The 27755-nt window shown below is 38.5% G+C and overlaps 1 protein-coding gene across 1 annotated transcript; it reads left to right on the top strand.

Moving 5' to 3' along the window:
* The first annotated feature begins 1431 nt into the window (after window positions 1-1431).
* On the top strand, window positions 1432-26409 carry slc16a1b (solute carrier family 16 member 1b). Its single transcript, XM_046871984.1, has 5 exons — window positions 1432-1557; window positions 17176-17461; window positions 22466-22609; window positions 22944-23738; window positions 24415-26409. Exons 2-5 carry the CDS (start codon window positions 17245-17247, stop codon window positions 24690-24692), a joined length of 1434 nt encoding a protein of 477 aa, XP_046727940.1. The 5' UTR covers window positions 1432-1557; window positions 17176-17244; the 3' UTR covers window positions 24693-26409.
* The last annotated feature ends 1346 nt before the right edge of the window (window positions 26410-27755 follow it).

Below are 27755 nucleotides of genomic sequence, written 5' to 3'. Positions count from 1 at the left end.
AAACAGAACCATATTATTATGTAAAATTAAAGAGTAAGAGTGAGTATCAATGGACAAAGATGCATCGTGACAGATGATTGGTATATTCATCTTTAAGCGATATCATTATATTGCCCCATTACTGTAATACTGAGTGTGGGGTACTGGCTATTAAGAGTTTGGCATGTTCTGCCTAGTCATGATTGCTTCAGTTTCCTCCTGGTGCTCCGATTTCCTTCCACCTCCCAAGAACAGGCTGTAGATAGACTTGCCATGTTAAATGTTCCTCTAGATGTAAATGTGTTCACATGGTGCTTTTAATGGACTGCCATCCCATCAAGAGTGTATTACTGCTTCAGATATAGTTTTTTTTTCGCATCCACTGTGAGCCCAACCAGCATAAACTTTACTGAATTTAGGATAAATCCCATTACCCATCCTCCAACAAACAGCCTATAAACTAGCAGAGGTTTGGTGCTGCTTCTTCTACAAGTAGGTCATGTGTCTCCCCCAATACTGAATATATTTTTAGAAACTTGCACTTGTTTTTTTTTTTGCTATATTATATTATTTATCACACAATGTTTATAAGAGAAGTTACAGTTATACTGATTCACAGCCAGGGACCACTTTTACTATAAATTATGTTATATGTATCTACACACTTCAAGTATTAGATTGCAATAACACACTCATTCCTCCACTTTATTGGAAACACTGATACAGCTCCACATGCATTCAGTTATCTAATCATGTGTGAGCTGCAAAATGCAAAAAATCATGCAGATACAGATCCACAGCACTGGGTAATGTTCACACATCAGAATGAAAAAAGGCAACATTTTTTACAGTTTTCTCAGTACACATTAGGCACTGTTGTGTGTGAAAATCCCAGGAAATCAGCAGTCTCAGAAATACCCAAACCAGCCCATCTGACACCAACTACCATACCCTCGTGATGATTGATGTAAACAAATTGTCTATGCATGATTTTATGTAACTGTCACATGACAGGTTTCGTGTAGGTTGATATAATATTGATTAAAATGCTGATTATCGTTGAATACTTCTTATGTTATATTGATCATATTCAGCATAGTAGTGTAGTATTGAAAAAGAAAACTTATTGAAGGGAAGCTCTCCTCTGCTTGCACTTGATCTAGTGACAAGATCAAACTCAAACAGATCTGAGCTTTTCAAGGAACTGAGTTTCAAGTCAGCATTGCCCAATCCTTTGGTCTCTCTGAGCATGTTTTTTTATTATCCTTGTCCTTAAACTCTTCTCACTCAGCTCAACTGAACTCAACTCAGTTTAAGTAAAACCGGCCAATGACGCAAGACTGGGACTGGGCAAATGCGCTCGCTGAAGCCGTAAACGAGGTTCAAACAGGCCGATCGCGTGTAGTAATTGGACACTCGAGTCAAGAGCGCGCATGCGCACAGGCCAAACCCCTCCCTCCCTCCCTCCCCCCTAACGTGAAAGGACGAGCTTGGCTCCAGCATACCTATGTACACGTCCACTCCGAGACGAGCGGTCTGCCGGGGATCACTCGCAGCTCAACAGGCTCAAACAATCAGGTAAGAAAACACGTCCAAATGGCAAAAAGAACTATTTATGCGTTTTAAATAGCCACTCAACAGTCTGTGAGAGTTAGCGTGTTAGCTCTCAGCATCTTTCGCGCCTTCTTTGTCCAGGCGTTCCTCATGGTATGAATGAATCTCGGCTTTTTCCTTTTCACTTCCAGTATATTTGACTTTCAGCTCTATGGAGGTTTAGTCAGTAACGAAATAAACCCCACATATGCCTTATTACATGCCGCAATACTTGTTTTCTTACGTGTGTCCTAATTAGCTATCATTCATTTGCTTGTTGGTTGTAGTTAGCTCTATTTAGCAACGTGGCTAGATTCTCATGCACGCGGAACTGACTGCGTGGTGGTAACGGAGCTACAAAGAGCGCCTGTAGGAATTAAATTGGCTCTGTGGTGTCACGAGCAGCTCACGTGCTCGCACACTGGGGTTGTGTGTGTGTGTGTGTGTGTGTGTGTGTGTGTGTGTGTGTGTGTGTGTTGGATATCTGGTGCTCATGACCTTCATGATGATGAACTTGAATGAAAGCAGGTTAAAGTTGATCTCCCTCACTGTTTTCCCTCATTTGCTCCACTAAGGTGAACTTTCATCTGTCCTGTCCTGGTTTGTCCTTTATTTATCTTCAGTGGGTGTTTTATGACTCCTGCTGAAGCAACTACCATCCTAAGAAATTCATGCCAGTTCCCTGTTTAATGTTATATAGACTAAGATGTACCTTTCCCAATCATGTTAAATTAGTCACATGTGGACTCCCAAGTGTAGAAACTGTGATCCAGAGGAATGGGATGCACTAGAGCTAAACTATCATCGCACAGATTCTGATTATGTAGATCATATGTGATATGACTGTTAGTAGCTCTGTTGTTAAGGCTCTGGGTGATCGGAAGGTCAGTGGTTCAAGACCCAGTGCGGACATGCGGCCACTCATGGGGCCCTTGAGCAAGGCTCTTAACCCTCTGTGCTGCAAGATGACCCCAGTTTCCTAAAATCACTGTGATATGTAAAGAACAAATTTCACTCTGCTATATGACAAGTAAAAATATTATCTTTTTAAATAAATTTGAATTTTTTGTTTTGCATTGACATTTGAATACATTTTTGGATAAATCTGAATTTTGCTTTACCTGTACTAAGCAGTCATTAACATATTATAGGAGTGGGAGTTGTGGTTCTGTTGTTGTGGCCAGTATACTATGGAATTGCTCTGTCCTTTTAGTTTCTAAGGATGCTGGGGAAAATAAACCTCTTAACAGAAAATGCAAACCAAGGAAAGTGTTTCTTTGAAATCAGTCATCTACTGGATATTTAATAACTTTTAAAGCATATTGTGTTGATTTGTGAATCCCTGTACTGAATGCCCCATACAGCTTTACATTCCTCACCCTTTATATTTACTCACCGGGCTGTTTAATTAATTTTTTTTAACACTCTTTATTCAGACACTTGCCGTGGAGACTAGGGCTGAGACATGAAGCATGCGGCATAAGTCCCACAGAAGAACTTAAAATGAAAGGTCTTTACTCTAAAAGATGTTGACTACCACAACCATCAAATCTTTAACCCTTAACCACAGACTCACCACTTCCACTATTGTAGGTGAACCCCCAAAACAACCTGCATTACCATAAAATGCTTAAATGGGGTCAAACAGGTGCACATCTCACACTCCAAGTCTTAAGTCATTAATGCTCAGTTTGCATGCATATGAATCCCACTATAATCTCAATCCTCATGCATGAATTGACCGGCAGGGTGTCGGACATGTTTTGCTCTGCCCGGAGGGGGTCAGACAGGGAAGGCATTAAACATTTGTGTAAATGCAAAATCAGTGGTCACACCCAAATATTGCCTCTCAAAATTCTTCGCTTATCAGTCAGCATGGTGCAATGTTTCTGGAGGGAAAATAGGGCTTCACAAAACAGCCCCAAAAAAGCATGATCCTCTACAGTTGTTTTTTAGTTCAAGATTAGTGGGTTTGTAGGGCTGAAGATTGCAGCAAACGTAGATATAGTGACTACTGTAATTTCCGGACTTATATAAGCCGCACCCACTGAATTTGACAAATATTTGTATTTTTAACATACCGCAGGTGTCTACACTAATGTACTATACACAGGCTTTAACGAAAGACATGTTACACATTGTGTAACGGGTGAAATATGTTGCGCTTCTATTAGGAGCAGAGCGGTATTTTGGGAAAAGACCGGCACTGCATTCTTCCGGTATTACTGCGTGTGTGGAGACCGAGGATTATGTCCTTTTTATTTTTAAAGCTCATTTCTAACTTTCTTTGACTAACCCATAATGCTGTTGCAAAGAAAACAAAAAGGACACGTTTTGGAAACTTGTTTGTGCTTATGATTTGTGTTGCAACTGGAGTTTTAGTGAGCTCTCCCTTCACCCAGACTCAATGCGCTACAACGGCTTGTATCTAAACAGTAGCCGACCAAGTAAGTCATTGTTCACTGTCTTCCTCCTTCCTTTCACAACTTTAGTGGTACCCGACCTACGAGTGCATTAATGTATGCGTTTTCCAAGGTACGAGCAGTCACTCGGTCGTTTTTTTTTTTTTTTTTTTTTTTTTTTTTTTTTTTTTTTTTTTTTTTTTTTTTTTTTTTTTTTTTTTTTTTTTTTTTTTTTTTTTTTTTTTTTTTTTTTTTTTTTTTTTTTTTTTTTTTTTTGCTTTGTTGCGCGAGAAAAAAATTGAGGTACGAGCTCGAGACGCCGCTGCTAGATGGCAAAGCCGGAAAGCGAAGATTGTGACAAAAATAGCTGTAGCTGGGATGATTGTTTAGCTGTATTTTTTAGAATTACTACTCCTAATTTGCAAGAAAATCATTGTTTGGATTTGTTTAATGTGAATTTAGTGTTGCTTTAATTTGTCATTTGCTTTGTTTATGCCTGTGAGTTGGTTTAAAATCTAGAGACTCCTCACTCGAGTTGTCTGTCTGGGTCTACCTGAAAGAAGTATAAATGCCATGTGTGTAATCACTGCCATGGCAGCACACAATGTTGTGCCATGACATTGTAGCTTTTGTCATGTGAATGGAAAGTTTAGTCTATTGTTAGCACTGTATGAGTTTCAGAGGTCATTGGTTGCATATCATCAGAGGTCAAATTAGAGGTAGTGATCTTAGCAATAGGCATCGTAGTGTGAAGGATATGGAGGGCACGAGTAATCTATTTTGATAAGAGAAATCAGTATTCTGAATTTAGGACGCAAAGCATTTTCAGCATAAGAGTAACTGAGAATAACTGTTTATAGAACTGGAACCTGAGGCGTTTGTTAGACTTGGTTGTTGGGAAGGTGTGAAATATTCATGGGGTGAAAGGAAAGCAGTCGTTAGCATAATGGAAAGAGACTGAGGGAGTAGAAGAATGAGGGGTCACTTAGGGAGGAGAAAGGTGAGGAGAGATGTTTAGTGTCCGTGGTGGAAAAGAAAGGAAATTCAAATAGGATTAGGGCTGGCTTTGTTGTATTTTTGTATTGTGTAAATGATGGTGTGCGTGCGTGTGTGAAAGATGGAGGTTGGGTGGGTATCCTGAGTGCCATACCATTTTTGGCCTGCTAGTGCTCTTCGTCCTTGTTGAAACATTCTATGACCTACATAGCCTACATTTTAACTGGAATCTCTCTTGTACTACAAGATATTGTTTGAATATAATATGCCAACAAACTGTAAAAAAAAAAAAAAAAGTATACTTTTCACATTGTCTGTTAGAAATACCACACAGATTCAGTCTTTTTGCTTATGTTCATTTCTAATGAATGAGAGTGCCATAACACTGAACCAATGAAATTACAAAAAAGTCTTTCACCCAAACAGCAATCATTTTCAAAAACACAGTGAGTTCTCAACAAGTCTTAATGTTTCACAGATAATTTGTTCACATGCACTGTAACAGTTTGATCATTTAATCAGTTAAACTCTCTGCTTTATTGCATTTTAATAGAATTACAGAATTAATAACATTTATAGGAATGTGGTAATGACAAACAATTTAGCAGAGTAATCAGATTGCTGCATGTAAATGTGTATTGAAGTTTCCCCACTTTTTATTAGGAGGAAAGAAAAATCTTGCATCCGTATTATAGCTGTGTGTAATCCGGATATAAAGGCAGCTCAAGGAAAAGCAGTATTATGTACACAAAACTCTCAAATATTTACCATTAAACAAACTTGCACTTTTTAAAAAGCCAGTTATCATTACTCTGGAATGATTTTTTAAATTTTCTCTCAGTTTATAAATTTTACGGTATGGTAGATGAATGAGGCCAATGGAATGTCTTTAATCTTTAGTTTTTCACATCAGATTACTCAAGTTATTGGTTGTCATTTTTACAGGTTATTCCATAGATATGGTCAAAATTGAAGACCTGTACCATGCCTGACCGTTCTCCCTTGTCTGAATCTGAATCTGACATGGGTGAGGTTACACAACGCCACATGTACACCGTGTTACCCTGTTTGCACTTTGCTCACGTGGCAACATGCGGTGTCTCTAGAACTGACTTTTCCAGCTGTGAGGTCATTAGTCATGAATGTTTTGACTGATTCATATTAAGTTGATTGTTTTGGCCATACTGGATGTGCCAGTACTTATGAAGTTTAGAGGAAATGCTGCAGAAACGGATAGAAGGAAGTGTTGAATATTGTATAATGGTACAAGTTGCGTCATTGTGAATGTGACTGATTTGACTGAAAGTGTTAAGGCAAGACAAGGCTTAAATACAAGCTAAGTTGATCTTCAGCCACCAATTTTCTCCCCTCAGTTTAAATAAACTGTGTTTAATTCTTTGACTGAATTATATGCATATAGACACATACTTCAATGTGTATAACCTGTACTGTACATGATGGAAGTATATTCTCAGCTTCTTTTCTCAAGTTGCCCTTCATTAAATGGACAGTGTCAATTGTCCTTATGTTTCATTTCATTTACACTGTATCTATAATTGACATTATTGGCATTACTACTGATCATCTTAATAGGAAGTGTAGACTTCCTGTTTCTTTAATGTTAGTGTTGCACATGTGGTGGTGTGTTTTTTGGGTGCATCATGCATGTGTTTAGAAATGCTTCACCCTGCATTTTTTGTTAAACCCCAAAAAATGTAAAAATCTTAGTAGCTTCCCTTTTCACTTCAATGTGGTGTCTCGTACTTTTGAACTGAAGGATGTCCACAAACTGGAAGGTTATGGAGATAAATACACATGGAAAATTTTAAGCAGCTTTTCCGGAGACAAGAAAACTACATTGCGATACTGTGAGAGATTTAATAAATAAATACATGCGTGAGAATAATTGAGTTTCATTAAACGAATAATAACCTACTTAACACGGCCACCGCGGGGGGAGTTTTTGACTGCACTGTATATAAAAAAAATTAAATAAATTTCAAATGACTTTAAAAACGGTAACAGCACTGTAAGGTGTTTTCTTTATATTTTAGTTTGAAATGATCCCAGACGTTGGAAACTTTTGCTGTTTTCTTTGGCCTGAGTTTTCTCCTCGCCACTCGCTGTCCTCCCCACCCTGTTTCTCCATTTTTCATTCTGCGGCATGTTTCTGTTACCTGTCTAGAGCGCTCCAGATTTTAGTGGGTGGTGCGTGAGTAATAATGGTCCGTGGGAAACGCAGAGCTCTGTGTTGAGGTAAATGTACTCAATGAAGCATCGAGGTTTGTTAATTTGCCTTGATGAATTTTTGTAATCGAGTTACTTGAGGGATTGTTACAGCCCTAAATTCAACTTCATTTGCTCACAATACAATGCATTCTGATTTCAAGTGTATATTTGATGTACCCTTGAGAACTGACTATTTCCCCAAACGAAAACTACAACTATATATATTTTTATAAACATTTAATTTACATTTCTTAAAAAAAATAATGGTTAAAAACTTGACAAAAAGAAACTGTTTCCCAGTACACCACAGTGGTTATTACAGGGAAGTGGTAACAGTTAGGACAAAATTGTACACAGTGGTTACCATGTAGGATTGTTACGTCAGAGTCTGAAGTAAGCAATTTCAGGTGCAGCAAATCTTATACGGCTTTTGTAAATGGACCTAGAAAGTGCCATGTTACCATTTTAAATCATATGGCAAATTACTTAATTTGTGGTCACTGCACAACCTACATGAAGTGTAATATATTGGGCTAAGGCTAGTTTTAACTTAATGGTGTCTGGTAAGCTGTTTTTTTGCCTGCTGTTTTAAATGAGTAGTTATTAAAAATTGGTTCTAATCTGCAGTTTGGGAATGTGTACATGGACATACTGATTTGTAGTTTGCTTTACTTGGACGGTGATGTGCTTTCCACTTTCCCAAGAGTGTTGGTATGAGTAAAGTGAGACAGACAGTGTGTTCTGTACTCAGCAAACTTCAGACCGAGTCATTTTATTGCTGACCTCTTTCTGACACACTGGTATATTCTCATCCAATGTGTGTAGTGAATAGAAGCAAGCACTAACCATGACTTGCAGATTTTTAATTTCGCAATCGATCACTGTCAGAACATGTCTTTAGAGCTACAAGAACATCCCCATACATTTACAATTTTATATATTTAGAAAGTCAAAGCTTAAACTTGTCCAATCAAACTGTGTGTGTGGATAGAAGTACGAATGTGATTTGATCCAAGCACAGGTATCAAACGTACCTTGTATTTTTGGGTACAAACAGATAAACATCGCCCCTGACATGCAAACTGAGCCAAAGGACATAGCTGTAGCTTTGCAGACATTTAACATGTTCTGCATGTACTGACAAACAAAAAGATAAATAAAATGCTGGATGTGAGGCACACATTGATTTATGCTTGTTATTCTATGATTAACTAATAGTTTGTATTTTGCTTGGCCTCAATGTTTGGCTGTTTAGTTATGGTGGTTATGGGATATTAAACTAGAGCCAGGAGATCTACTTATATTAGTTACTATACTGTGAGATTTGATGCCAATGTGTCAGCAGTCCAATCCAGTTAACTCTAATTGGGTAAGAAATTCCCCCATATAATTATAATAATAATAATAATAATAATAGTAGTAGTAGTAGTAGTAGTAGTAGTAGTAGTAGTAGTAGTAGTAGTAATAATAATAATAATAATAATAATAATAATAATAATAATAATAAGTAAAAAAAAAAAAAACATTTGTCTGGACTTCTAGTTATAATAATCTTTTGGTGATTGGTACGCAGTTTATATTTTATTATTTTATTAAACATTTATTTGATTGCATTCTAGTCATGAAACACAAAAGCTGCTACCTACCTTTTGAGCTTTGTTGTGCATCACACAGTTAACCCGGTCCGTACGTCACTGTAACCTTATCAACTCTAAGTTACATGTCCGAGAAATTTATACCGGATCGGTTAAGACCCGGGTTACCAATGACCGCCACAGATATTGTTAGCCAACAGGGTACCAGTGGAAATTGGGCTACTGTTGGCCAAAGGAGGAGAAGAAGAGGAGGAAGACATCTACAGAGACAGCAGGAAAAGGAGAAGTAAGGGAGAGTGGAGGTTAGGGTTGGTACTTTAAATGTTGGTACTATGACTGGTAAAGGGAGAGAGTTAGCTTATATGATGGAGAGGTAGAAAGGTAGATATGTTGTGTGTTTAGGAGACCAAGTGGAAAGGGAGTAAGGTCAGGAACATTGGAGGGGGGTTTAAACTGTTCAATCATGGTGTGGATGGAAAGAGAAATAGTGTAGGGGTTATCCTGAAGGAAGAGTACAGTAAGTGTGTAGTGGAGGTGAAAGTTTCTGATAGTCATGAACATGAAGCTGAAAGTTGAAGGAGTGATGATGGATGTCATCAGGGCCTATGCTCCACAAGTGGGTTGTGTAATGGAGGAGAAGGAAATAATTCTGGAGTGAGTTAGATGGAGTGGTAGAAGATGTACCTAGGAATTAATGATTGGTGATTTGGGGCAGACTTTAATGGGCATGTATGTAATAGGAACAGAGGTGATGAGGAGGTGATGGGTAGGTATGGTCTTAAGGAGAGGAATGTTAAAGGGTAGATGGTGGTTGATTTTGCTAAAAGGATGGAAATGGCAGTGGTGAACACTGATTTTAAGAAGGAGGAGGATTATAGGGTGACCTAGAAGAGTGGAGGAAGGTGCACACAGGTGGACTACGTTCTATGTAGGAGATGCAACCTAAAGGAGATTGGAGACTGTGCGGTGTTGTCAGAAGACAGTGTAGATAGACAGCATCGGATGGTGGTATGTAGAATGGTTATGAAGGTTAAGAAGAAGAGGAGAATGAGGACTGAAAGAAGAATAAGATGATGGTAACTGCAGGAGGAAGATTGTAGTGAGAGATTCATGGAAGAGGACAGACAGGGGCTTGGTGGTGGTGAAGAGGTGCTGGATGATTGGGCAACTACTGCAGAAGTGATGAAGGAGACATCTAGACTGGTTCTTTGGGTGACATCTGAAAATAAAAAGGAATACAAAGAGATGTGGTGGTGGAATAAGGAAGTGCAGGAGAGCATAAAGAGAAAGAGGTTGGCAAAGCAGAATTGGGATCGACAGAGTGATGAGAAAAGTGGGCAGGAGTACAAGCAGGTAAAACAGGGATGTGGTGAAAGCCAAGGAAAAGGTATATAAGGAGATGTATGGGAAGTTGGACACTAAGGCAGGAGAAAAAGATTTATACCGATTGGCCAGGCAGAAAGACCAAGCTGGGAATTATGTGCTGCAAGTTAGAGCGATAAAGGATGGAGATGGAAATGTGTTGATTAGTGAGGAGTGTGTTGAGAAGATAGCGAGAGTATTTTTAACAGCTAATGAATGTGAAGAGTGAGTGAGGTGAGTGAGGTGAGTGAGTGAGTGAGTTGGATGATGTGGAGATGGTGAAGCAGAAAGTGGATAGGATTAGTAAGGAAGAAGTGAGAGCAGCGATTAAGAGGATGGAAAAAGTGTGGAAAGTCGCTTGGACCACATGGCATACCAGAAGAAGCATGGAGATGTTTAGGAGAGCTGTCAGTGAAGTTTTCAACCAGGTTGGTCAACAAGATTTTGAAAGGTGAGAGAATGCCTGAGGAATGGAGAAGGAGTGCGTTGGTACCGATCTTTAAGAATAAGGGAGATTTGCAGACCTGTGGTAACTACAGGGGAATAAAGTTGATCAGTCACACCATGAAGTTATGGGAAAGAGTAGTGGAAACCAGGCTGAGAGAAGAGGTGACCATCTGTGAGCAACAGTATGGTGTCATGCCGTGGAAGAGCACTACAGATGGATTATTTGCTTTGAGGATGTTGATGAAGTATAGAGAAGGTCAGAAGGAGTTGCATTGTGTGTATGTGGATTTTGAGAAGGCGTACAACAGGGTGCCAAGAGAGGAGTTGTGGTATTATATGAGGAAGTCAGGTGTGGCTGAGAAGTATTTGAGGGTGGTGCAAGACATGTCTGAGGAAAGTGACAGCAGTAAATTGTACAGTAGGAATGACCAACTGGTTCAAGGTGGAGGTTGGACTGCATCAAGGATCGGCTCTAAGCCATTTCCTGTTTGCAGTGGTGATGGACAGGTTGACGGACGAGGTCAGACAGGAGTCTTCACGGACTATGTTTGCGGATGATATTGTGATTTGTGGAAAGAGTGTGGAGCAGGTTGAAAGATCCTGGAGAGGTGGAGGTACGCACTGGAGAGACAAGGTGAGAGAGGCGAGATTGAGATGGTTTGGACATGTGCAGAGGCGGGACATAGGGGTATCGGTAGGAGACTGCTGAGGATGGAGCCACCAGGAAAGAGGAAAAGAGGAAGGCCAAGGAGGAGGTTTATGATGTGGTGAGGGAAGACATGCGGGTAGTTGGTTTGAAGGAGACGGATGATCCACTTTGGCGACCCCTAATGGGAAAAGCCGAAAGAAGTAGTAGTAACAAATTGTTGGAGGGGGGGTTATTCATGTAGGTAAATTATTAAAAATAAATTAATAAATGCACAAAGAAATGGATGGAGATTTGCCATGAATTGAACCCAGTTGCACCTTGCCTGCTTATTCACCTGGTGTGGTTGGGGCAAAGGCGTTGTGGTTTCAATGATTAAAAATCAACTGTTGATTCATGGAACTACCTGAAAAGCAGTGAAGAGTAGCAGATATTTCAGCTGGTAGTTTATGGTCTAAAATTAAGGTTAATCATGAAATTTGCTAAGTAGGAAAATATTTAGTTTCAAAACCTGCTTTCTTTTGCCAGGAGTTTTAGACTGGGCCAAACACAACTTCATGTAAACACGGCAGTGTTGTGCAATGACCAGCTCACTTTCTGGATTGGAACCCAGCTATAAAAACCCTTTGGTCTGAATTGAAGTCGGAGGTCTACGTGCATAAAACTAAGAATATACAGGTTTGAACTTTACTATAGATTCCTCTCTATGCATCTAAAACCATTACAGGAAAAAAAAAAAAATAGTTAGGTTGTTAGGCATAACTTTCATGTAATGAGACCCTATCAAATCTATGCACTTGCATGCGTTATTTTATTCATTAATCCCCTGCTTTACAGCGGTTCAAATCTTGCACCCCCGGTTTATCGCAGAATCGCATTTGCCACATAACTAATTTGTTTTGCTGATTTTCCCGGTCTCTTGCGGACAGAAAGACAGACCAAAAACCCTATGAGGATTTGTTTTTATGGAGTTTTGTTTTTATTAATAATAATTAATACATTTTATACCTTTTTATTAATTAAAATATAATTATAAAATGTTAATACAGCATAGAAAGTAAAGAATGCGGTGACGTGTATCTTCAACTCAACTCTTCATTTTTTGACATCATAGAACACTTCAACCAATAAACAAGCAGAGAACGTTTCTGTGTGCTTTTTAAGTGTGGGAGGATGATTTATGGCTTAAACAATTAAAACATTTTTTTAAAAGCATTTTTGGGGTGGCGTCCGTTTTGTCGCAGTTTTCCGTTTATTGCTGGCGGTTTTGGAACGTAACTACCACTATAAATGGGGGATTCCTGTATGTATAAACGTATAAATGTGCTGGATTCTCTGGGCTAAAGATGTGCTGCCTGTTGGGGCTGCTGCTCTTGAGTGCGGCTCAGATGCTGTGGCTCTCCTTGCACAAGTCCAGATCAGCACAAACAGGATACACGAAACCAGAAACTGTGGAATGGCTGAGTCAGCATTTCTATATTTTTTTAATATATATATATATATATATATATATATATATATATATATATATATATATATATATATATATATATATATATATATATATATATATATTTTCACCTAAATGTGTGTGGCTCAACGTTTCAGCTCTTCTTGTGTCAGCAGGTAGTAAGCTATTACTTACAGCCTGATAATTCGGTAAAGTTTTACTCAGTTACCTTGATCTTTACTGTTATATGCACACACCTGCTCACAGAGGGAACTTACAGCCTGGAACTGAGTTCATCAAGTGCCCCTGTTTTCCACAGTGGAAAAAATCATCCCTGCATGTTTGGAGTCGCATGCCTTAGCCATGCTGAACATCACTGACATTTAATTTCTCACTCTCTCTCTCCAAGTGACACTTAGTAAACCGAGTTAGGTTCATGTAATAGTGCTGTGCGTTGCAGTTACTATTGTTTAGCTTCTTCCCAGAGATATAGATTTTTAGATCTAGTGACCATAAAGGCACTTGCATATGATTTTACTTCATTTTCATACTCCTCGAACAATTCACTGAACCCCGAGAGTACTGGGATACACTTGGTTTTAGGATTAGGGGAAGAAATATATTTAATAGTGAATGCTAAAAGGGTTATATATTTTCACATAATTTAGTGTAGCAGTTTGCCAGGTCTTGAAATAAAATTGAGCATCCTTGAAACTCCTTTGGGAATTTTAGAGAAATTTAGATTTTTAAAATGATGGAACTATGTGTGAAGGAGCACAACAGGTTGCTGACTATCACATATAGGTTTTGTTCCAAATAAAATAACCATTAGTTGCAGCCCTACTCAAGATAAAATTTATAATCGATTAATCTTATTAGATTTTGATTAATCGGATAAAAAAAAAATGCGGTGTTTTATTTCGAAATCTATATAATATTGTTTTGACGGATTTTGGTAAAAAAATAAATAAACATGTTTTGTTCAGTTATGCTATAAAAAGAGAATCAAACGGAAAAACGCATCAAGCCAACAGGCTAAATAAAAAAAATTATATATATATATATATATATATATATATATATATATATATATATATATATATATATATATATACACACACACACACACACACACACACACACACACACGACTGAACTGATCCAGTGTGAATGTCCTGAAGTTAGCAAATAAACTACACAATAAATTTACACAATAGCACTATTAAACTATACCATTTTCACATGATGAGGATTATACAGTTTTTTGCTTAACGTGCTGTCTCGCCTTCATCTGTGATACCGGTGTGTTAATTTATTTATTTTTTATTTAATTTTTTTCCAATGTGCTTGTGCATTGTAGGAAAGCATTCCCTTTGAGTTGTAGTTCCACGCATCACCACTAGAGAAAGATTCACAGTTTACCACTCATATTAGGTTACTTCTGTGACATCACAGTGCACCGTTCTTCACCAAAAACTTAAAAGGCTAGAACACTGAGTAGCAGTCATTATTTGACAAGCTCCTGATTAGACCGGATAGTAAACTTCCTAACATGCATCACTGTGGTACTTCCCTACCGCACAAGCTTCACTTTGCATAACTTGTAGGTGAGGTTTTCTTGATTTGTGTTTTAATATAAAATGCTCCCGATGACTTGGGACGCACTTTTTTTTTTTTTTTTTGTTTCTCACTTTTTTTTGCTGCCGGATTTTGCAAGCAGTTGTGTTGTCTTGCAGTCATGCTAACCCGTAACTTGAACAGCCCAAATAATCGATAACAACATTTGTTGTTGCAGCCCTAATCTTGAGCCATGTCTTCAGAGACTGTAATGAAATCTGTACTGAGAGTCTCCACTCACAAATCTTCTTTCCCCTTTCTATATATATTTTTTTCTTTTTCCTATCAGAAAGATCTGTCAAATTTAAGTAGGTTAGCAGAGCTAAAGGCCTTTTTTGAAATTCCATTTTTCTTGCACAGGCTTCACCCACACAGCACTCACTGGGTCATCTTTTTTTTTTTTTTTTTTGCATCACAAAAAAAATCACTGTCTTCAGTTCAGTTTTGGAAAAGTCTTTGCTTGTGCATTATGGAGTTCTGAATGTCTTTACGTTTCAAAAGACAGCAAACATTCATTAAACATTTACACAGAGATCAGTATGTTTGTGCTGTTTGATGAAGTCTTAGTTCTTCACAGTGAGGAGGTCAAAAGTCATGTGTACACTTGTACACACAAATGGAGGCTTGATGGCACAAGGGTGCTTCAGTCTGTGTGTATATAATCTGAGTGTATCATTTTACACCATTGTAGACGGAAGGATGTAGCTGTAACAGTTTTAGCTGGGGGGGTGTGTGTTTCTCATTTTATTTTTCTATTTTTTTTTTCTTTCCCCTCAATATTTAACATACCCTATGTGTTTTGTTCATGGATGGACAAATCAGTTGCCCATCCCCTAAGGACGGGCAGATTTTATGGCCAGACAGTTTTTAATCATAGTGGCTTAATGGACAAGTAAGTACAATAAAGAGAACAAATAAAAATGCCTCCAGACTTCATTTTATTAAATTTTTTTGGGGACATGTATTTAAAAGTAATGTGTTCAATGTTGGTGTGGCTGATTTTGACTTACTCTTACTGTGTGTAACTTTATCACACAATGCTTATTCTGAATCCCACGGTCTTCCATGCTAATCACTTCTGGCTGACTGTAAAACTATTTTTATTAGCCTGAATATTTACGTGCACGAATGACGTTTTTAGAATCAAGAACATGCAGGTATGTGAAAACACTGACAAAGCTGGGGGCAATAAACTTGTGTAACTCTCCTGCTGGCAGGACATGCAGTCACCTCACAGTTAAATCTATTAGGGGACAAAGTTGTTAGCCGGAATTAAGTACAGTCACTGAGGCCAAACGTCCTTTTGGCTTTTCACTGGCTTTTCATAGGCAATGACTTTGTTGAAGGCCTGAACTTGGTGTACTGTTTTATTAACTGTGTTAAAAAAACAAACAAAAAAAAAACAATTTACTGACAGAAAATAGTAGCAAAGTTCCTTTGAAGTTAAAACATGCATTTGCCACTGGACTAACTAATAAATTTGAGTTGTAGACTTCATTATACATATTTTCTTAACTCCTACCTAGTTAAATTTTTAGGTGTTCACCTATCTGGACAGTTGTTGTATGGCTACTTGTTGAGCATCAGCTGATTTGCATAGTTCTGCAGTGGCACGATGCATCCTGGGTGACGAGCTTCGTTGAGAGGCCTCTGAACCTTTAGACATGTTTCATTAAGGCACCAGAGATGTGGTTTCTCTCTTTGTGTCTATATAATTGTGTAGATTTTCTGGAAAAGCTCAGTCATGACCCCTGGCTTCAGTGCTCAGGCCCAAAGATGCCGAAATTGAGAAAAGTCACAATCCAGTAAGTGAATTAGGTCATTGAAGCTCCATGAGCAGCGAGATGCCTATTGACTCTCTTTAATGTCTTCTGGCAGCTTTCCAGTCACAAATCCCATACTGACTGTATTCACCTCAAATCAGAGAAGCTCTAAGTTTGTTTTATGGTGAGAGTCTTACTCTGGGTTTGTTTTTGTGTAAGCATGTGTGTCTAATGAGGCCTGAATCCTAAGTACAGAATGAGCCAACATGTTTGAAGATAATGCCATAATCACATGGTTAACAAGGTAATGATTCCTGGTCCCTCAGCAGAGCGTTCAAAACACTTGATGGCGTTTGCTTTCGCATTACAGTAGGGCACAGTGCAGTGCACTTGAGGATGGTAGGAGTTAATGAGCTGTCAGTGTTGGTTAAAGAGTTACGGTGTGTGGGCTGAGTATTGGTTAAACAGTAAGGAACTACATCTGTAGGTACAACTTGTTCCAATATAAAATGGCATCTAATTAGATTGCTTGTCTTTATTATACATATTACCTTTTTATTTTTTCAAGAAGCAACATTCTTCATAAAATATTACTAAACTAATTTTTTTATTGTTTTTTTTTTTTAAGAAACAAACCACTAGTTTGATTTTGAGTTCAAAATTGTTAGTTCTAGGTAATGAGTGCAAAATGTACCTATACCAGAAAATACACATATCTAACCTATGGAGTACTGGTGTTTTTGCTACACTAGCTATTGATTTACCTAGAGGATATTCAGTGTTTAGTGCTGCTGTATGCTTTGACCAGCAATCCTGTCATTTTCTGTCATTAAATGCATGCTTTGTCCAGTGTTTCTCTCACACACATCCGTAGGTTGGATTATGACGATGATTAACATGTTTTGTTTGTTTGACAGTTTAAGAACTAGACAGAATTCTATGCTCGCCATTCAATAATATCTAGAGTTGTTGTGTGCAGGACTGTTTTTGTTATAGCATGGTTAATTCTGTGCAATGTATTCAAAAATGGTGTCTTTCCTTGCAAATGTTGGTTTCCAGTTTCTAATAATTTCTTTTACTATTGTCTCTCTTACAGGCTGACAGTGTGTGACCAGCTCGGCTTGATTGTGTTTTTGCTGCTCCTGATTGTTGTGGCCCTGTAGCGATGCCTCCAGCGACAGGCGGTCCAGTAGGCTACACCCCCCCTGAAGGGGGCTGGGGTTGGGCTGTAGTGGTCGGCGCTTTCATTAGCATCGGCTTCTCGTACGCCTTCCCAAAATCCATCACAGTGTTTTTCAAGGAGATCGAAGTGATCTTCGATGCTACCAGCAGCCAGGTCTCATGGATCTCCTCAATCATGTTAGCCGTCATGTACGCAGGAGGTCAGTGGCTTTTGCTTACTTCAGCTGTCTTGTACTTTCACTTTCCCATTTGGCTTTCTACTACATTGTAGTAAAATAAGCAAACGGTCACAGCAGTGTTTATGTTCAAACAGTGACCTGCTGTCTTGTTCATGTGTGTTACTGGAAATATTATGTATTACATGGCCTGAAATCAAAAGTGGCTGTTACATTAGTAGTTCCGTTTACAGAAAAGTTCCAATTCTTGTTTATATGAAATTCTGTATTATTTTTTTACATTACATATTAATCGTTGTAGTCCAGGAAACAATTTTTCACCGTCCAGTTCATATTCAAATCTGAGACCTGAGCAGCTCTAACATACAGTGCAACTTTTAATAATCTTTTATTTCACAATGGAATTCCCAAACCTCACCCCAAAATAACCAAACTCATTAATAGGTAAAGGGTCAAAAATGTGTTATTTCATTCTGTAGAAAGAACAATAATCATAATCCTACACTCCAGTGCTCGTTAGTTCTCACTCTCCAGTGTTCTGTATTGTTTAAAGATTTATCATTAAAGATCACAGTCTTGATGTCACCCAAATGAGGATGGGTTCCGCTTTTGAGTCTGGTTCCTCTCAAGGTTTCTTCCTCATAACATCTGAGGGAGTTTTTCCTTACCACAGTCGCCATCAGGGATAAATGCACACCATTTACATTTTGCCATTTAGTAGACGCCCTCATCCAGAGTGACGTACAAAAGTGCTTTGAGTCTTTAGCAACCTTGACTGTTGATTGCTATAAAGCTAAAGAAATAAACTTGACTTGACTGCAAATATTCCAGTGGGAAGTCAGTAGGAAAATATCTCTTTGTAGGGATAAATGTTCTTCCTCTGACTGGCACTGTACTTCATGAATCGATTTCAGATCAGATAGTGTATGAATAATGGTTTTTAAGGAATATTTGCTTTACCAGCAGTGATGATTTTTTTTGCCATACACATCCATTAAATAAATATATTATTTGATTATATAATGCTAAATATATGATGCATATATGCGGCCTAGTTGTTCTTCAAACCTACTGCAGTTTTATTGGTCTGGTGTGTTATTTTGAGTTGATTCTCGCAGATGTTAAGACGGTCGGCATAGTAACGAGGACATCCTGTGAAATTCTGGTCTTGTTGACGCACAGCGGCAGAGAGAAACAGAGAAGGCGCTTGAGCAGCCCAAGTGCAAAAAATACTGAGATCATGATCCAGATTTCCTGACGAATGAGGAAAGCCTGTTTCTCAAGCACACTCAGGGCCCTTCAATGCTTTACAGAAGTGTGTTAGATTCAAGTGTGAGCACAGTTATAGCATTAGATGTGAAGAACATTACACTACATTCTTGTCTTTCAGAGAGTTCAATGAATTCTCCTATTATACTCAACTCATTCTCCAAGTGCATTTTATCGCTCTCCTCTGGCTTGGCTTTTCCTTGAAATTTCTGTGAGAGGTGTGGTGCTCAGTTGCACCACTGTTGAACACGAAGAATCAAGAGCAATAATTGAGACCACTCTCGATCTCAGAATGTGCCGATTAATGTTATGTAACAGCAGCTCTGACACCAGGTCATCGTTTCTATAGTAATAACGTCTGGATGCTGTGCATAATCCAATGTGAAAAATAAACAGATTGTTATTAAAAAAGAATAGAAAATTATGTGTTTGTTCGCATTCAAGGGAGTGTCAGATGTTGGCACATTTAATGTTCAGGGAGACTGGAAAATCTTCAGGGCAGAGGTCTCTGCATTTTGAGCTTTCAATGTAACTAGAAGCTTTTTTGTGTTTACTTTCTAATAGCGATAACAAGAACTAGCTTGTCACACAGGTGTGCCTTAGCATTAAGCAGTTAAAATGTGTGAGTGAAAAGTAAAAAGATTTTGAGTATTAACGGTATTAAACTGCTTTGTGTCATGCTTTGGTATCATAGGATAAAAGCCCCAAGAATGGTGCCAGTAACTCTTCTATTTGATCACGGCATCCTGTTATTGTTAATTTTGTGTAATGTAACTAACCCATGTGCTTTATTTGCATAATCCAAAATGTCTTATTGAATTTCCTGCTCTGGGGTTGCTTTAAGTCAAGGTAAAAGTTGAATGTAGTTGCAGCTGTCATCCAGTTAGACTGTTGGAATTCTCCTTAAATGGATCGTACACAGAATAGAGTTGCTTAAACAAGATATTTATCAAGCTTAATATCGCCCCACAAGTTCATAGGCCACAATTGGTGGTTTAAAAAAATAAATAATCCGCAGAGAAACCCTAACCCATCGCTTACAATAGTTTGTATTGCCTCGCATTTACACATTTATTTGCTTTTGAGAACTCTGCTTCTCACTGTTAATAAAACTTATGGGATGTAAAGCTAGAGCAAGGAGCAGATAAAGTTTGCATTGATGGCCTTGTCTGTAACTCATATCTTCATGGCACCTGCATCCTCTTTGAGAATCTCTTGTGCCTTAATACTTAACAGTCACGTACGTTCTCAAGGTCAAGTCACACACACAAAAATGGTAATAGTCAATGCATTCCTAACATATTAATGCAGTTGTTCATTAAATGTGTGCGTGCACACAAACAAGATCGGTATTTAAAATAGCACACCAATACATTTACACAGCAGATTGAATTATAATGAATTGTTTGGTAAAATAAGAATTTATGCGCAGGGTCTTGGATATTTAGAAATAAAAATGTTACACTTGGCTATTTCACATCATGTGAAAAATTTGAACTGTCTTGTAGTTTTTCAATGGCATTAATCTCCAAAGACCAACACATATGAGTGTGAGCAGGAGGAACAGGATGATCACTACCCACATAGGCTTACTCACACTGGCAGCTTTGTACAAACTTGTGCACGCAAGTTTCTGCACGTAGCCTTTCGCCACTTCACACGCATGAGTAGTTTTTTTTTTTTTTTTTTTTGCCACCGTCCCTCGATGTTAGTGTAGGGAATTTAATACAGCAATTCAATACACTCGTAGTATCCATCAGGTTGTGTATTACTTTTGATAAATGCCCCGTTTTTGACATCCACATGATTTTAAGATGTGGAAGAAATTTGTATGCTGGGCACCCGAATGTTGTGTCATTAGGAAACGCATACCACAGGCTCACTAGGTAACCCATGTGATTGTACTGTGATTGCCTCTGTCACCAGTTGCATCCTGTTTGCACTTGTGTGGCATTAAATCTTTAGACTTGTAACTTTAGAGTTGAGAGCTCACACTGAAAGCTGTATTGGTCTACCTGTTTGACCATAATCCTGACCAGGTATAAGTAGTTCAGCCAGAAAATGAGTAAGGAGCAGCATGATGAAGCAGATAGTTTATATATGTAGACTGGAGCTGAGCCAAAATCCAGACTTGTATGAGAATGGAGTGGTGTCAAATCTGAAAAGAATGAAAAATGTCTGATTGTTGTGATCCTCAAGACAAACTCCAAAAGTTTTTGTAGAGGTTATATTAGGATTTAGTTTAAATATACCTTCAACGGTTCCTTTCTTTCTTGTTCTTTCTTACTTCAGATGTTGTGCTGGTGTTTTACTTCCAAATGTAGGAATAAACTTTGGGAGCCACTCAGTCAGCAGTTACTGTTGTCCCTGCTAATTAGAAACAGTTACTAGACCATGCATTTGTTTAAGTCCCTCATTACAAGCGTTTGCTGAGCATTTGCTATTGACCAGTGTGTTCTACATGCTGTAAGTTGTAAGTTCTGGACTAATGCTGGCTCGGCCTAATCAGTCCAGAAATGTTCTCAATGTAATTACTTGATTTATCAAACAGGATGGTTTGTTTGAATCACTTTGACACTTATATTAGGGCAAATTGAGAACATGATGACTAATGAAATGGACTCTTAGGGGGTGGATGGGTGTGTGTGTGTGTGTGTGTGAATGAATGATCGCTCATGTCTACTTACTGTAGTTTATAGAGACTAACGTAGCATAACGAACTCCCACATGCTCTGCTTGCCTTTTAAAATGTCTGAAAGTTGAAAGTGTGTGTGGGAGAGTTTGTGCATATGTACACTGCTCTGTGCTTCCATTGTCCTGGTTTGTAATGGACCGTTTGTGTAGTCTAGTACAGAGCCACAGAAGCCTGTCGGAATACATTAGTGTATCCGGTGGTCGATTGGAGGATTACTAAACCCTCCTTGACTGTGACTGAATGTGTTCCCAGCTCTTTTCAGGTCTGTAGCCAATGCTTAGAGATTGTCCTAGTTTGTCGCCAGTTATGATCCTTAATAGGTGTTTGAGCACAAAGACACCTCTGAGTGTTATGCTTTGGAGGCTGGAACTGTAAATGAGATGTGTGTCTGAATCCAGAGACACTACCATATACTGGGAACATGCCTCCCTTTCAATTTCACTGGAAATAAGAGTAAAAAGAATGTGAAGCTGTGGTAGATTTCTGTTAATCTTGTCATTTCTAGGGTAAAAGCTTTGCTGTTTTGGGGTAATGGGAAACGAATAAGGTTGTAAGAATGCAAGCCCACTGACAGGAAGCCAGGAAGCACATATTGCACCCATTTGCATTCACTTGTGTCAACAGCTTGAAAGACAGTTCGTTACAGCCGTCCTGTACTGCCATCTACTGGAGACGGGGAGAAAGTATTCTTTCTTAATGAAAGTTTTCCAGGAGTTCAGGTCATCCTGCCAGACCAATACAAACATTAAACAGCTTAGATAAGTTCTGTTGTTCTGCTAGAACCCTTCTAATATTAAAGGGTGTGGGTGTGGAGTTAAGTGTTTTATCCTCTTTTGTACAAAGCAAGTTGCATTATTTTTCCTAACAGAAGTGTAGTGTAAACTGCCACAGTTAACCCAAACAATGTTCTAAGTCATTGTACATGCAACACCTGTCGTAAAAATATCCCATATGATATTTTTTGTGGTGGTTATTACACACTAATGTAGTCACTTGGTTTTTTTCCCTTTACCGTTTATTTTTTGTTTAGTTTCCAACCAAGATTCCGCTCTCTTTTGAAACAGGACCAGTCAGCAGCATCCTGGTGAACAAATATGGCAGTCGACCAATCATCATTGTGGGAGGCTGTCTGGCCGGCTCAGGCTTGGTTGCTGCATCTTTCTGTAATACAGTGATGGGATTGTACTTCTGTGTGGGTGTAATAGGAGGTGAGTACAAACCTTGATGTCTTACATGTGGGGTCACTTATATTAACTGCTCTCTGTATTGCCATTGCTCTGTAGGTCAAATTCTGTATAAAAAAAAAAGTGAAAGCATAGAGAGCCTGCTGTTTTACTGAAAAGTGAAAATGATTAAGAAAAATGCATAAAATTTGTTTTATTGAAACCTACGCTTTTATAATTATTTTAGATTTGATACTTGTAAACGGCTTAAAAGTATCAACAGAATACAAATACACAGTCAAATTATTTATCCCATCACAGTACATTTGATGATTGTCCTGTTTAGTTTAATTGTCCTCTCCTTTTTTTTATCCTGCAGGTCTTGGATTAGCATTTAATCTGAATCCTGCATTGACAATGATTGGAAAATACTTCTATAAGAGGCGTCCGATTGCTAACGGCATTGCCATGGCTGGTAGTCCTGTGTTCCTCTCAACACTGGCACCTCTGAACAGCTGGCTGTATGATCAGTTTGGCTGGAGGGGGAGTTTTTTGATTCTGGGTGGTGCGCTGCTTAACTGCTGTGTGGCCGGCGCATTGATGCGACCCATTGGACCCAAACCACAGCCCAAACCCGAAATAACGGAAGAAGAGACCAAAGAGAAGGAGAAGAAAACAGTGATGCAGACAATCAACAGCTTTATTGACCTGAAGCTATTTAAGCACCGTGGTTTTCTGCTTTACCTCTTGGGCAATGTGATCATGTTTTTTGGTCTGTTTGCACCACTTGTCTTCCTCAGCAATTATGCAAAGAGCATGGGCATCTCCAAAGACAAGGCAGCTTTCCTTCTCTCCATGCTGGCGTTCACAGACATGGTGGCACGGCCGTCTATGGGCCTGGTGGCGAACACTCGCTGGGTTCGCCCACGCATTCAGTATTTCTTCGCAGCAGCAGTACTTTATAATGGTGTGTGTCACCTGTTTGCACCCTTGTCCGTGGACTTCATAGGCTTCTCTGTCTATGCAGTGTTTTTTGGCGTGGCATTCGGCTGGCTTAGCTCCGTGCTTTTTGAAACACTCATGGACATAGTGGGGGCGCAGAGGTTCTCCAGTGCCGTGGGTCTCGTCACCATTGTGGAGTGTGGTCCAGTGCTTGTTGGACCCCCCTTATTGGGTAAGTGTGTAGTTACTGTCGAAGTCCAAGTATTTATAGACCTGACTTTATTTCAAAGATATTTTATGTTTGAGTTAATTGAATAATGAGTCATAGCTGAGTCTGACAAGTTTAGACTTTCGGCAAATTTGAGGTATTTATATCCAAATCAGGTGAGTTATACTGTCTTCAACCCTATACATTTTGGATGAAATGGAATGCTGGCTATACACCAGGCCTCCTCCCCCAACACCAGTACCTGACCGTACTAATGCTCTTGTGGCCGAAATAAGTACAAATTCCCCAAAGTCACACTTTAGTAGAAAGCTAATTTAGGTAATATTATTTGGTTTGTGGAACTCAACTAAGTGTGCTGTGTAGTGCATAAATATAAATATTTCACATTTAACAGTAAAATGTGTGATCACACTTAGGTCATGCAAAACACCAGAATATAATCGGGGACTCTGCATAAATATAAAGAGGCTTTTTAAGTAGAGCTCATGTTTGACACTTCTTTAACAGGTTTATGATGTAATAAAAGCGTTTGTTGTTATAAATGGAACTGGGACATTCAGATCAGTAATGTTTTAACTTCATGCTTGTATTATGCTTTAAATTATACTAATATAATACAATATAGTATATGATACAATAGTAAGAAATTATGCAATCGTTTTTCTTTCTTTTTTCACAGGCTATTTAAATGATGTCTACCATGACTACAAATACACATACATTGGCTGCGGCATCATCCTAATCATAGCCAGCATATTTCTTTTTGTCGGGATGGGCATCAACTACCGCCTGCTGGAACAGGAGAGAAAAGAGGATGAGAGGAATAAGGCTAGGCGTAAAGTCAAGGAACAAGAGACTAACATAGACAACGCAGCGACAGAAATGGATTCCGAGAATGACGTGTCTGCACCGATCATGCTAGAAGACATCTGCAAAATGGGCAAGGAAGCTGTTTAACCAGGCAATCACGTGGTTAAACGTACGCTCACGTTATCAACATCTTTCATTTGTGACCTCCACAAAATGAGAATGAACAGCAGACGGTTTTTACATTTGTAGAATTGTGAAAATTTTGCCATTCATAACACACACACACACACACACCTCCCTGTTTATTTACACATTTTTGTAGTCTAGAGTCTGGTTTCAGTTCTTGTCTCATCCTGGATTACAGCAGTCATTTCTTCTGCTTTTGTCCTGCGTTTGTTTTTTTCAGCCAAAGAAGGTTTACACAAACACTCCATCGCAGTGTTTGTTGTGGGATTTTTTGTTTTTTTTTTTTAGCCCCCCTCCCCTCCCCACCAGAGGTAAAAAAATTATAGCTTTTAAGGAGCCGCCATCCATCTGAACCTGAGAAAACTGCCATTATCAGTAAAATGCAGCACATACAAACAATATATCAAACGAGTGCAGCTACAGATGTTTGGTGGTTTCGCATTGGAGTTAGTTTTCTGGTGTTTGTGTGAGACTGAACAATATTCCCGATACCTCTCTGTACAAAGTCGGCTGAATGGAGACGTTTTTGACTGCAGGAGATTCACTCTTTTGGGGTTTTCACATTGGTCTTTTTTCACTAGTATTTTTATAATTTCCACTGATTTCCAGTGATTACTAGTAATCAGAGTCTGCACTAAATAGAACCACAACTTTAGTACATGTCTGATGGATAAACTCACAAATGTAATATTTAATTTTTTTTTTGTAAAAGATTTTAGAATGTCCATGCACATCATTTTTTTTTCTCTGGTATAATATATACATTTTAAGCCTGTTCATGGTACTATTCCTCTAATGCTTGTGCCTTTTGAGGGGCAGTCAACCCATTTATAAACTGTGCCCAGTGGTTCTATTTCTGTTTAGCTTTATGGGTTGGTTTTATTTTTATTTTTTTTGTTGGGTTTTTTAGGAGCCTATTACAGTACTACCATATTTACAAACTAGTAAACCTCTCACTTTTTTTTAATGAGATCATGATCTTTACATTTGCATTTGAGCAATATCCTAGACGAAAGCCCACACAGTTTCATATCTCTATCATTTGAGAAGCGACTGGTCTGTCTTGTTCAAGTCAATTAATAGTAAATATTCTTCCATGTGCACTATTTCATCATTGGTATACCACCTTCAGTGGAAATTCATTTCAATTCTGTTGCAATCCCAGATGCCAGTATGATTATTCGTGCTTTATTTAGAATGTGTAGCCCATGAAAATTAAACTAGGTTGTTGCACAGCAATGTTTCTCAGCGTTCTGTGAACTTTGACATTGCAAAAAAAAAAAAAAGGCTGAACCATGTTAAACTTGAGGGACTGATTATGTGCTCCTTTTAGCTGGCTTTGACATTTTGTGTTAAAAGTCTAATTCAATGTTCTTCCAAGTATTTCTTCATTCCAAATCTAAACAAAAATCTGTCACATATAGCATTAATTTCCAGCATTGGTCTTTAAATGCCAAATGATTTGTAGATTGTTTGGGCTGACATGGAAGGATTGTTGTGTGTGGATGAGTGCGTGGGAACACTCAGGATAGACTGGTTGTATGTTAAGACACTTTTATTATCTGGAAGTTTTTTTTAATAAATCTAATTTTGACATAGTAACTTAAATGTTATCCACGTGTACCATTTTGTATGTTTGACCCTGAATAGTGTACCAATAAACTGTTTTTAAACATTTTCTTTGTGTGCTTCAATATGAAATGTTATTTTCCTTTATTAATTTGGACATTTGACACTTGTATTTTTTTATATATTTGGACTGGAAGGACATTCAAAAGAATAACTCTAAATGTAGTTTGCAATAATATGTATGTATTGAGCTAGAACTTTTCCATGTTGATTATATTTTATTTACATGAGGTTTTTTGCTACAAATGCATCAGAATCTGCTTCTCATGTGTCTCCCGTGTGTGTGTGTGTGTGTGTGTGTGTGTGTGTGTCTGTGTGTGTGTCTGTGTTCTGGGTACTTTGTTACATGAACCTACATCATTGGTCTACATCAGGGGTGTCAAACTCAAATTCACAGTGGGCCAAAATTAAAAACTGGGACGAAGTCGTGGGTCAAACTCAATATTTATTGAAAAATTGACTGCAATTGTGCATGTTTTCCGTCTCTTCAGATCTGTAATGTTTAACCTTTTCATATGGAAACAAACTTTAGTTTTGCATAAACATTGAATCTGGAAGAACCAAAATTTTATATTTTAAACACATGAGAAATTAAATTTGAAATAAAACACATCAGTGGTATTCGTTTCTTATTATCTCTCTCTCTCTCTCTCTCTCTCTCTCTGTAGCCATTCGAATTCCTTTTTAATGTAAACCTTTTTTTTACAGGGCAACAACAAAACAACCAAAAATAATAATAATTTCCTTCAATTAAATCATCATTCAACCATTAACAGTTCATGCCTTAGAGTAGAAAAAGTGCATAAAGACAACATTCATTTAAGCTCAGTTTCTACACTCTGATTTACTCTGATTGGTTGAAGTCAGATTCCTGCATCTCTTCTTATATGCACGTGCATCATGTCTGGGGTTAGGCTCTGAGCTGAGGAAATCCTTAGAAAAGATTCATCATGTTCATCAGTGAGACTTCTGAGTGGTGTTTTGTTCATCTTCAGAGAACAGTTACACACAGATATGTGCTGGTGAATACAGAGTGTGTTTGAGCAGCTTGGGCACGGAGTTGGAGCAGTGTGTCGGGGAGGAAACATGGAAACTGTGCAGCACACAGAGTCTTACTTTGACTTGATCGTGTCTCTACACTGGAGTTCAATCAGCTCCATTTGGAGGTTGGTTGGTGCGCTTTCCACGTTAACCACAAACGGATAACCGAGCAGTTCAACTCTGCATTTCTGGGATTCAAAGTCGGTAAATCTCCGGGTAAATTCAGCACTGAGTACGCGGAGTGTTTCAGCGGTATCGACTGACGCGCCCGCGCACTAACAAAGCATTCTGGGATTTGTAGTGTTAGCGGTGTATGCGCTATACACTGGCGGGCCAGCTCTAATACACATATGA

This window comes from Silurus meridionalis, chromosome 17, assembly GCF_014805685.1.
Source record: "Silurus meridionalis isolate SWU-2019-XX chromosome 17, ASM1480568v1, whole genome shotgun sequence".
NCBI lineage: Eukaryota > Metazoa > Chordata > Actinopteri > Siluriformes > Siluridae > Silurus > Silurus meridionalis.
This window is presented reverse-complemented; position numbering and strand designations above follow the sequence as displayed.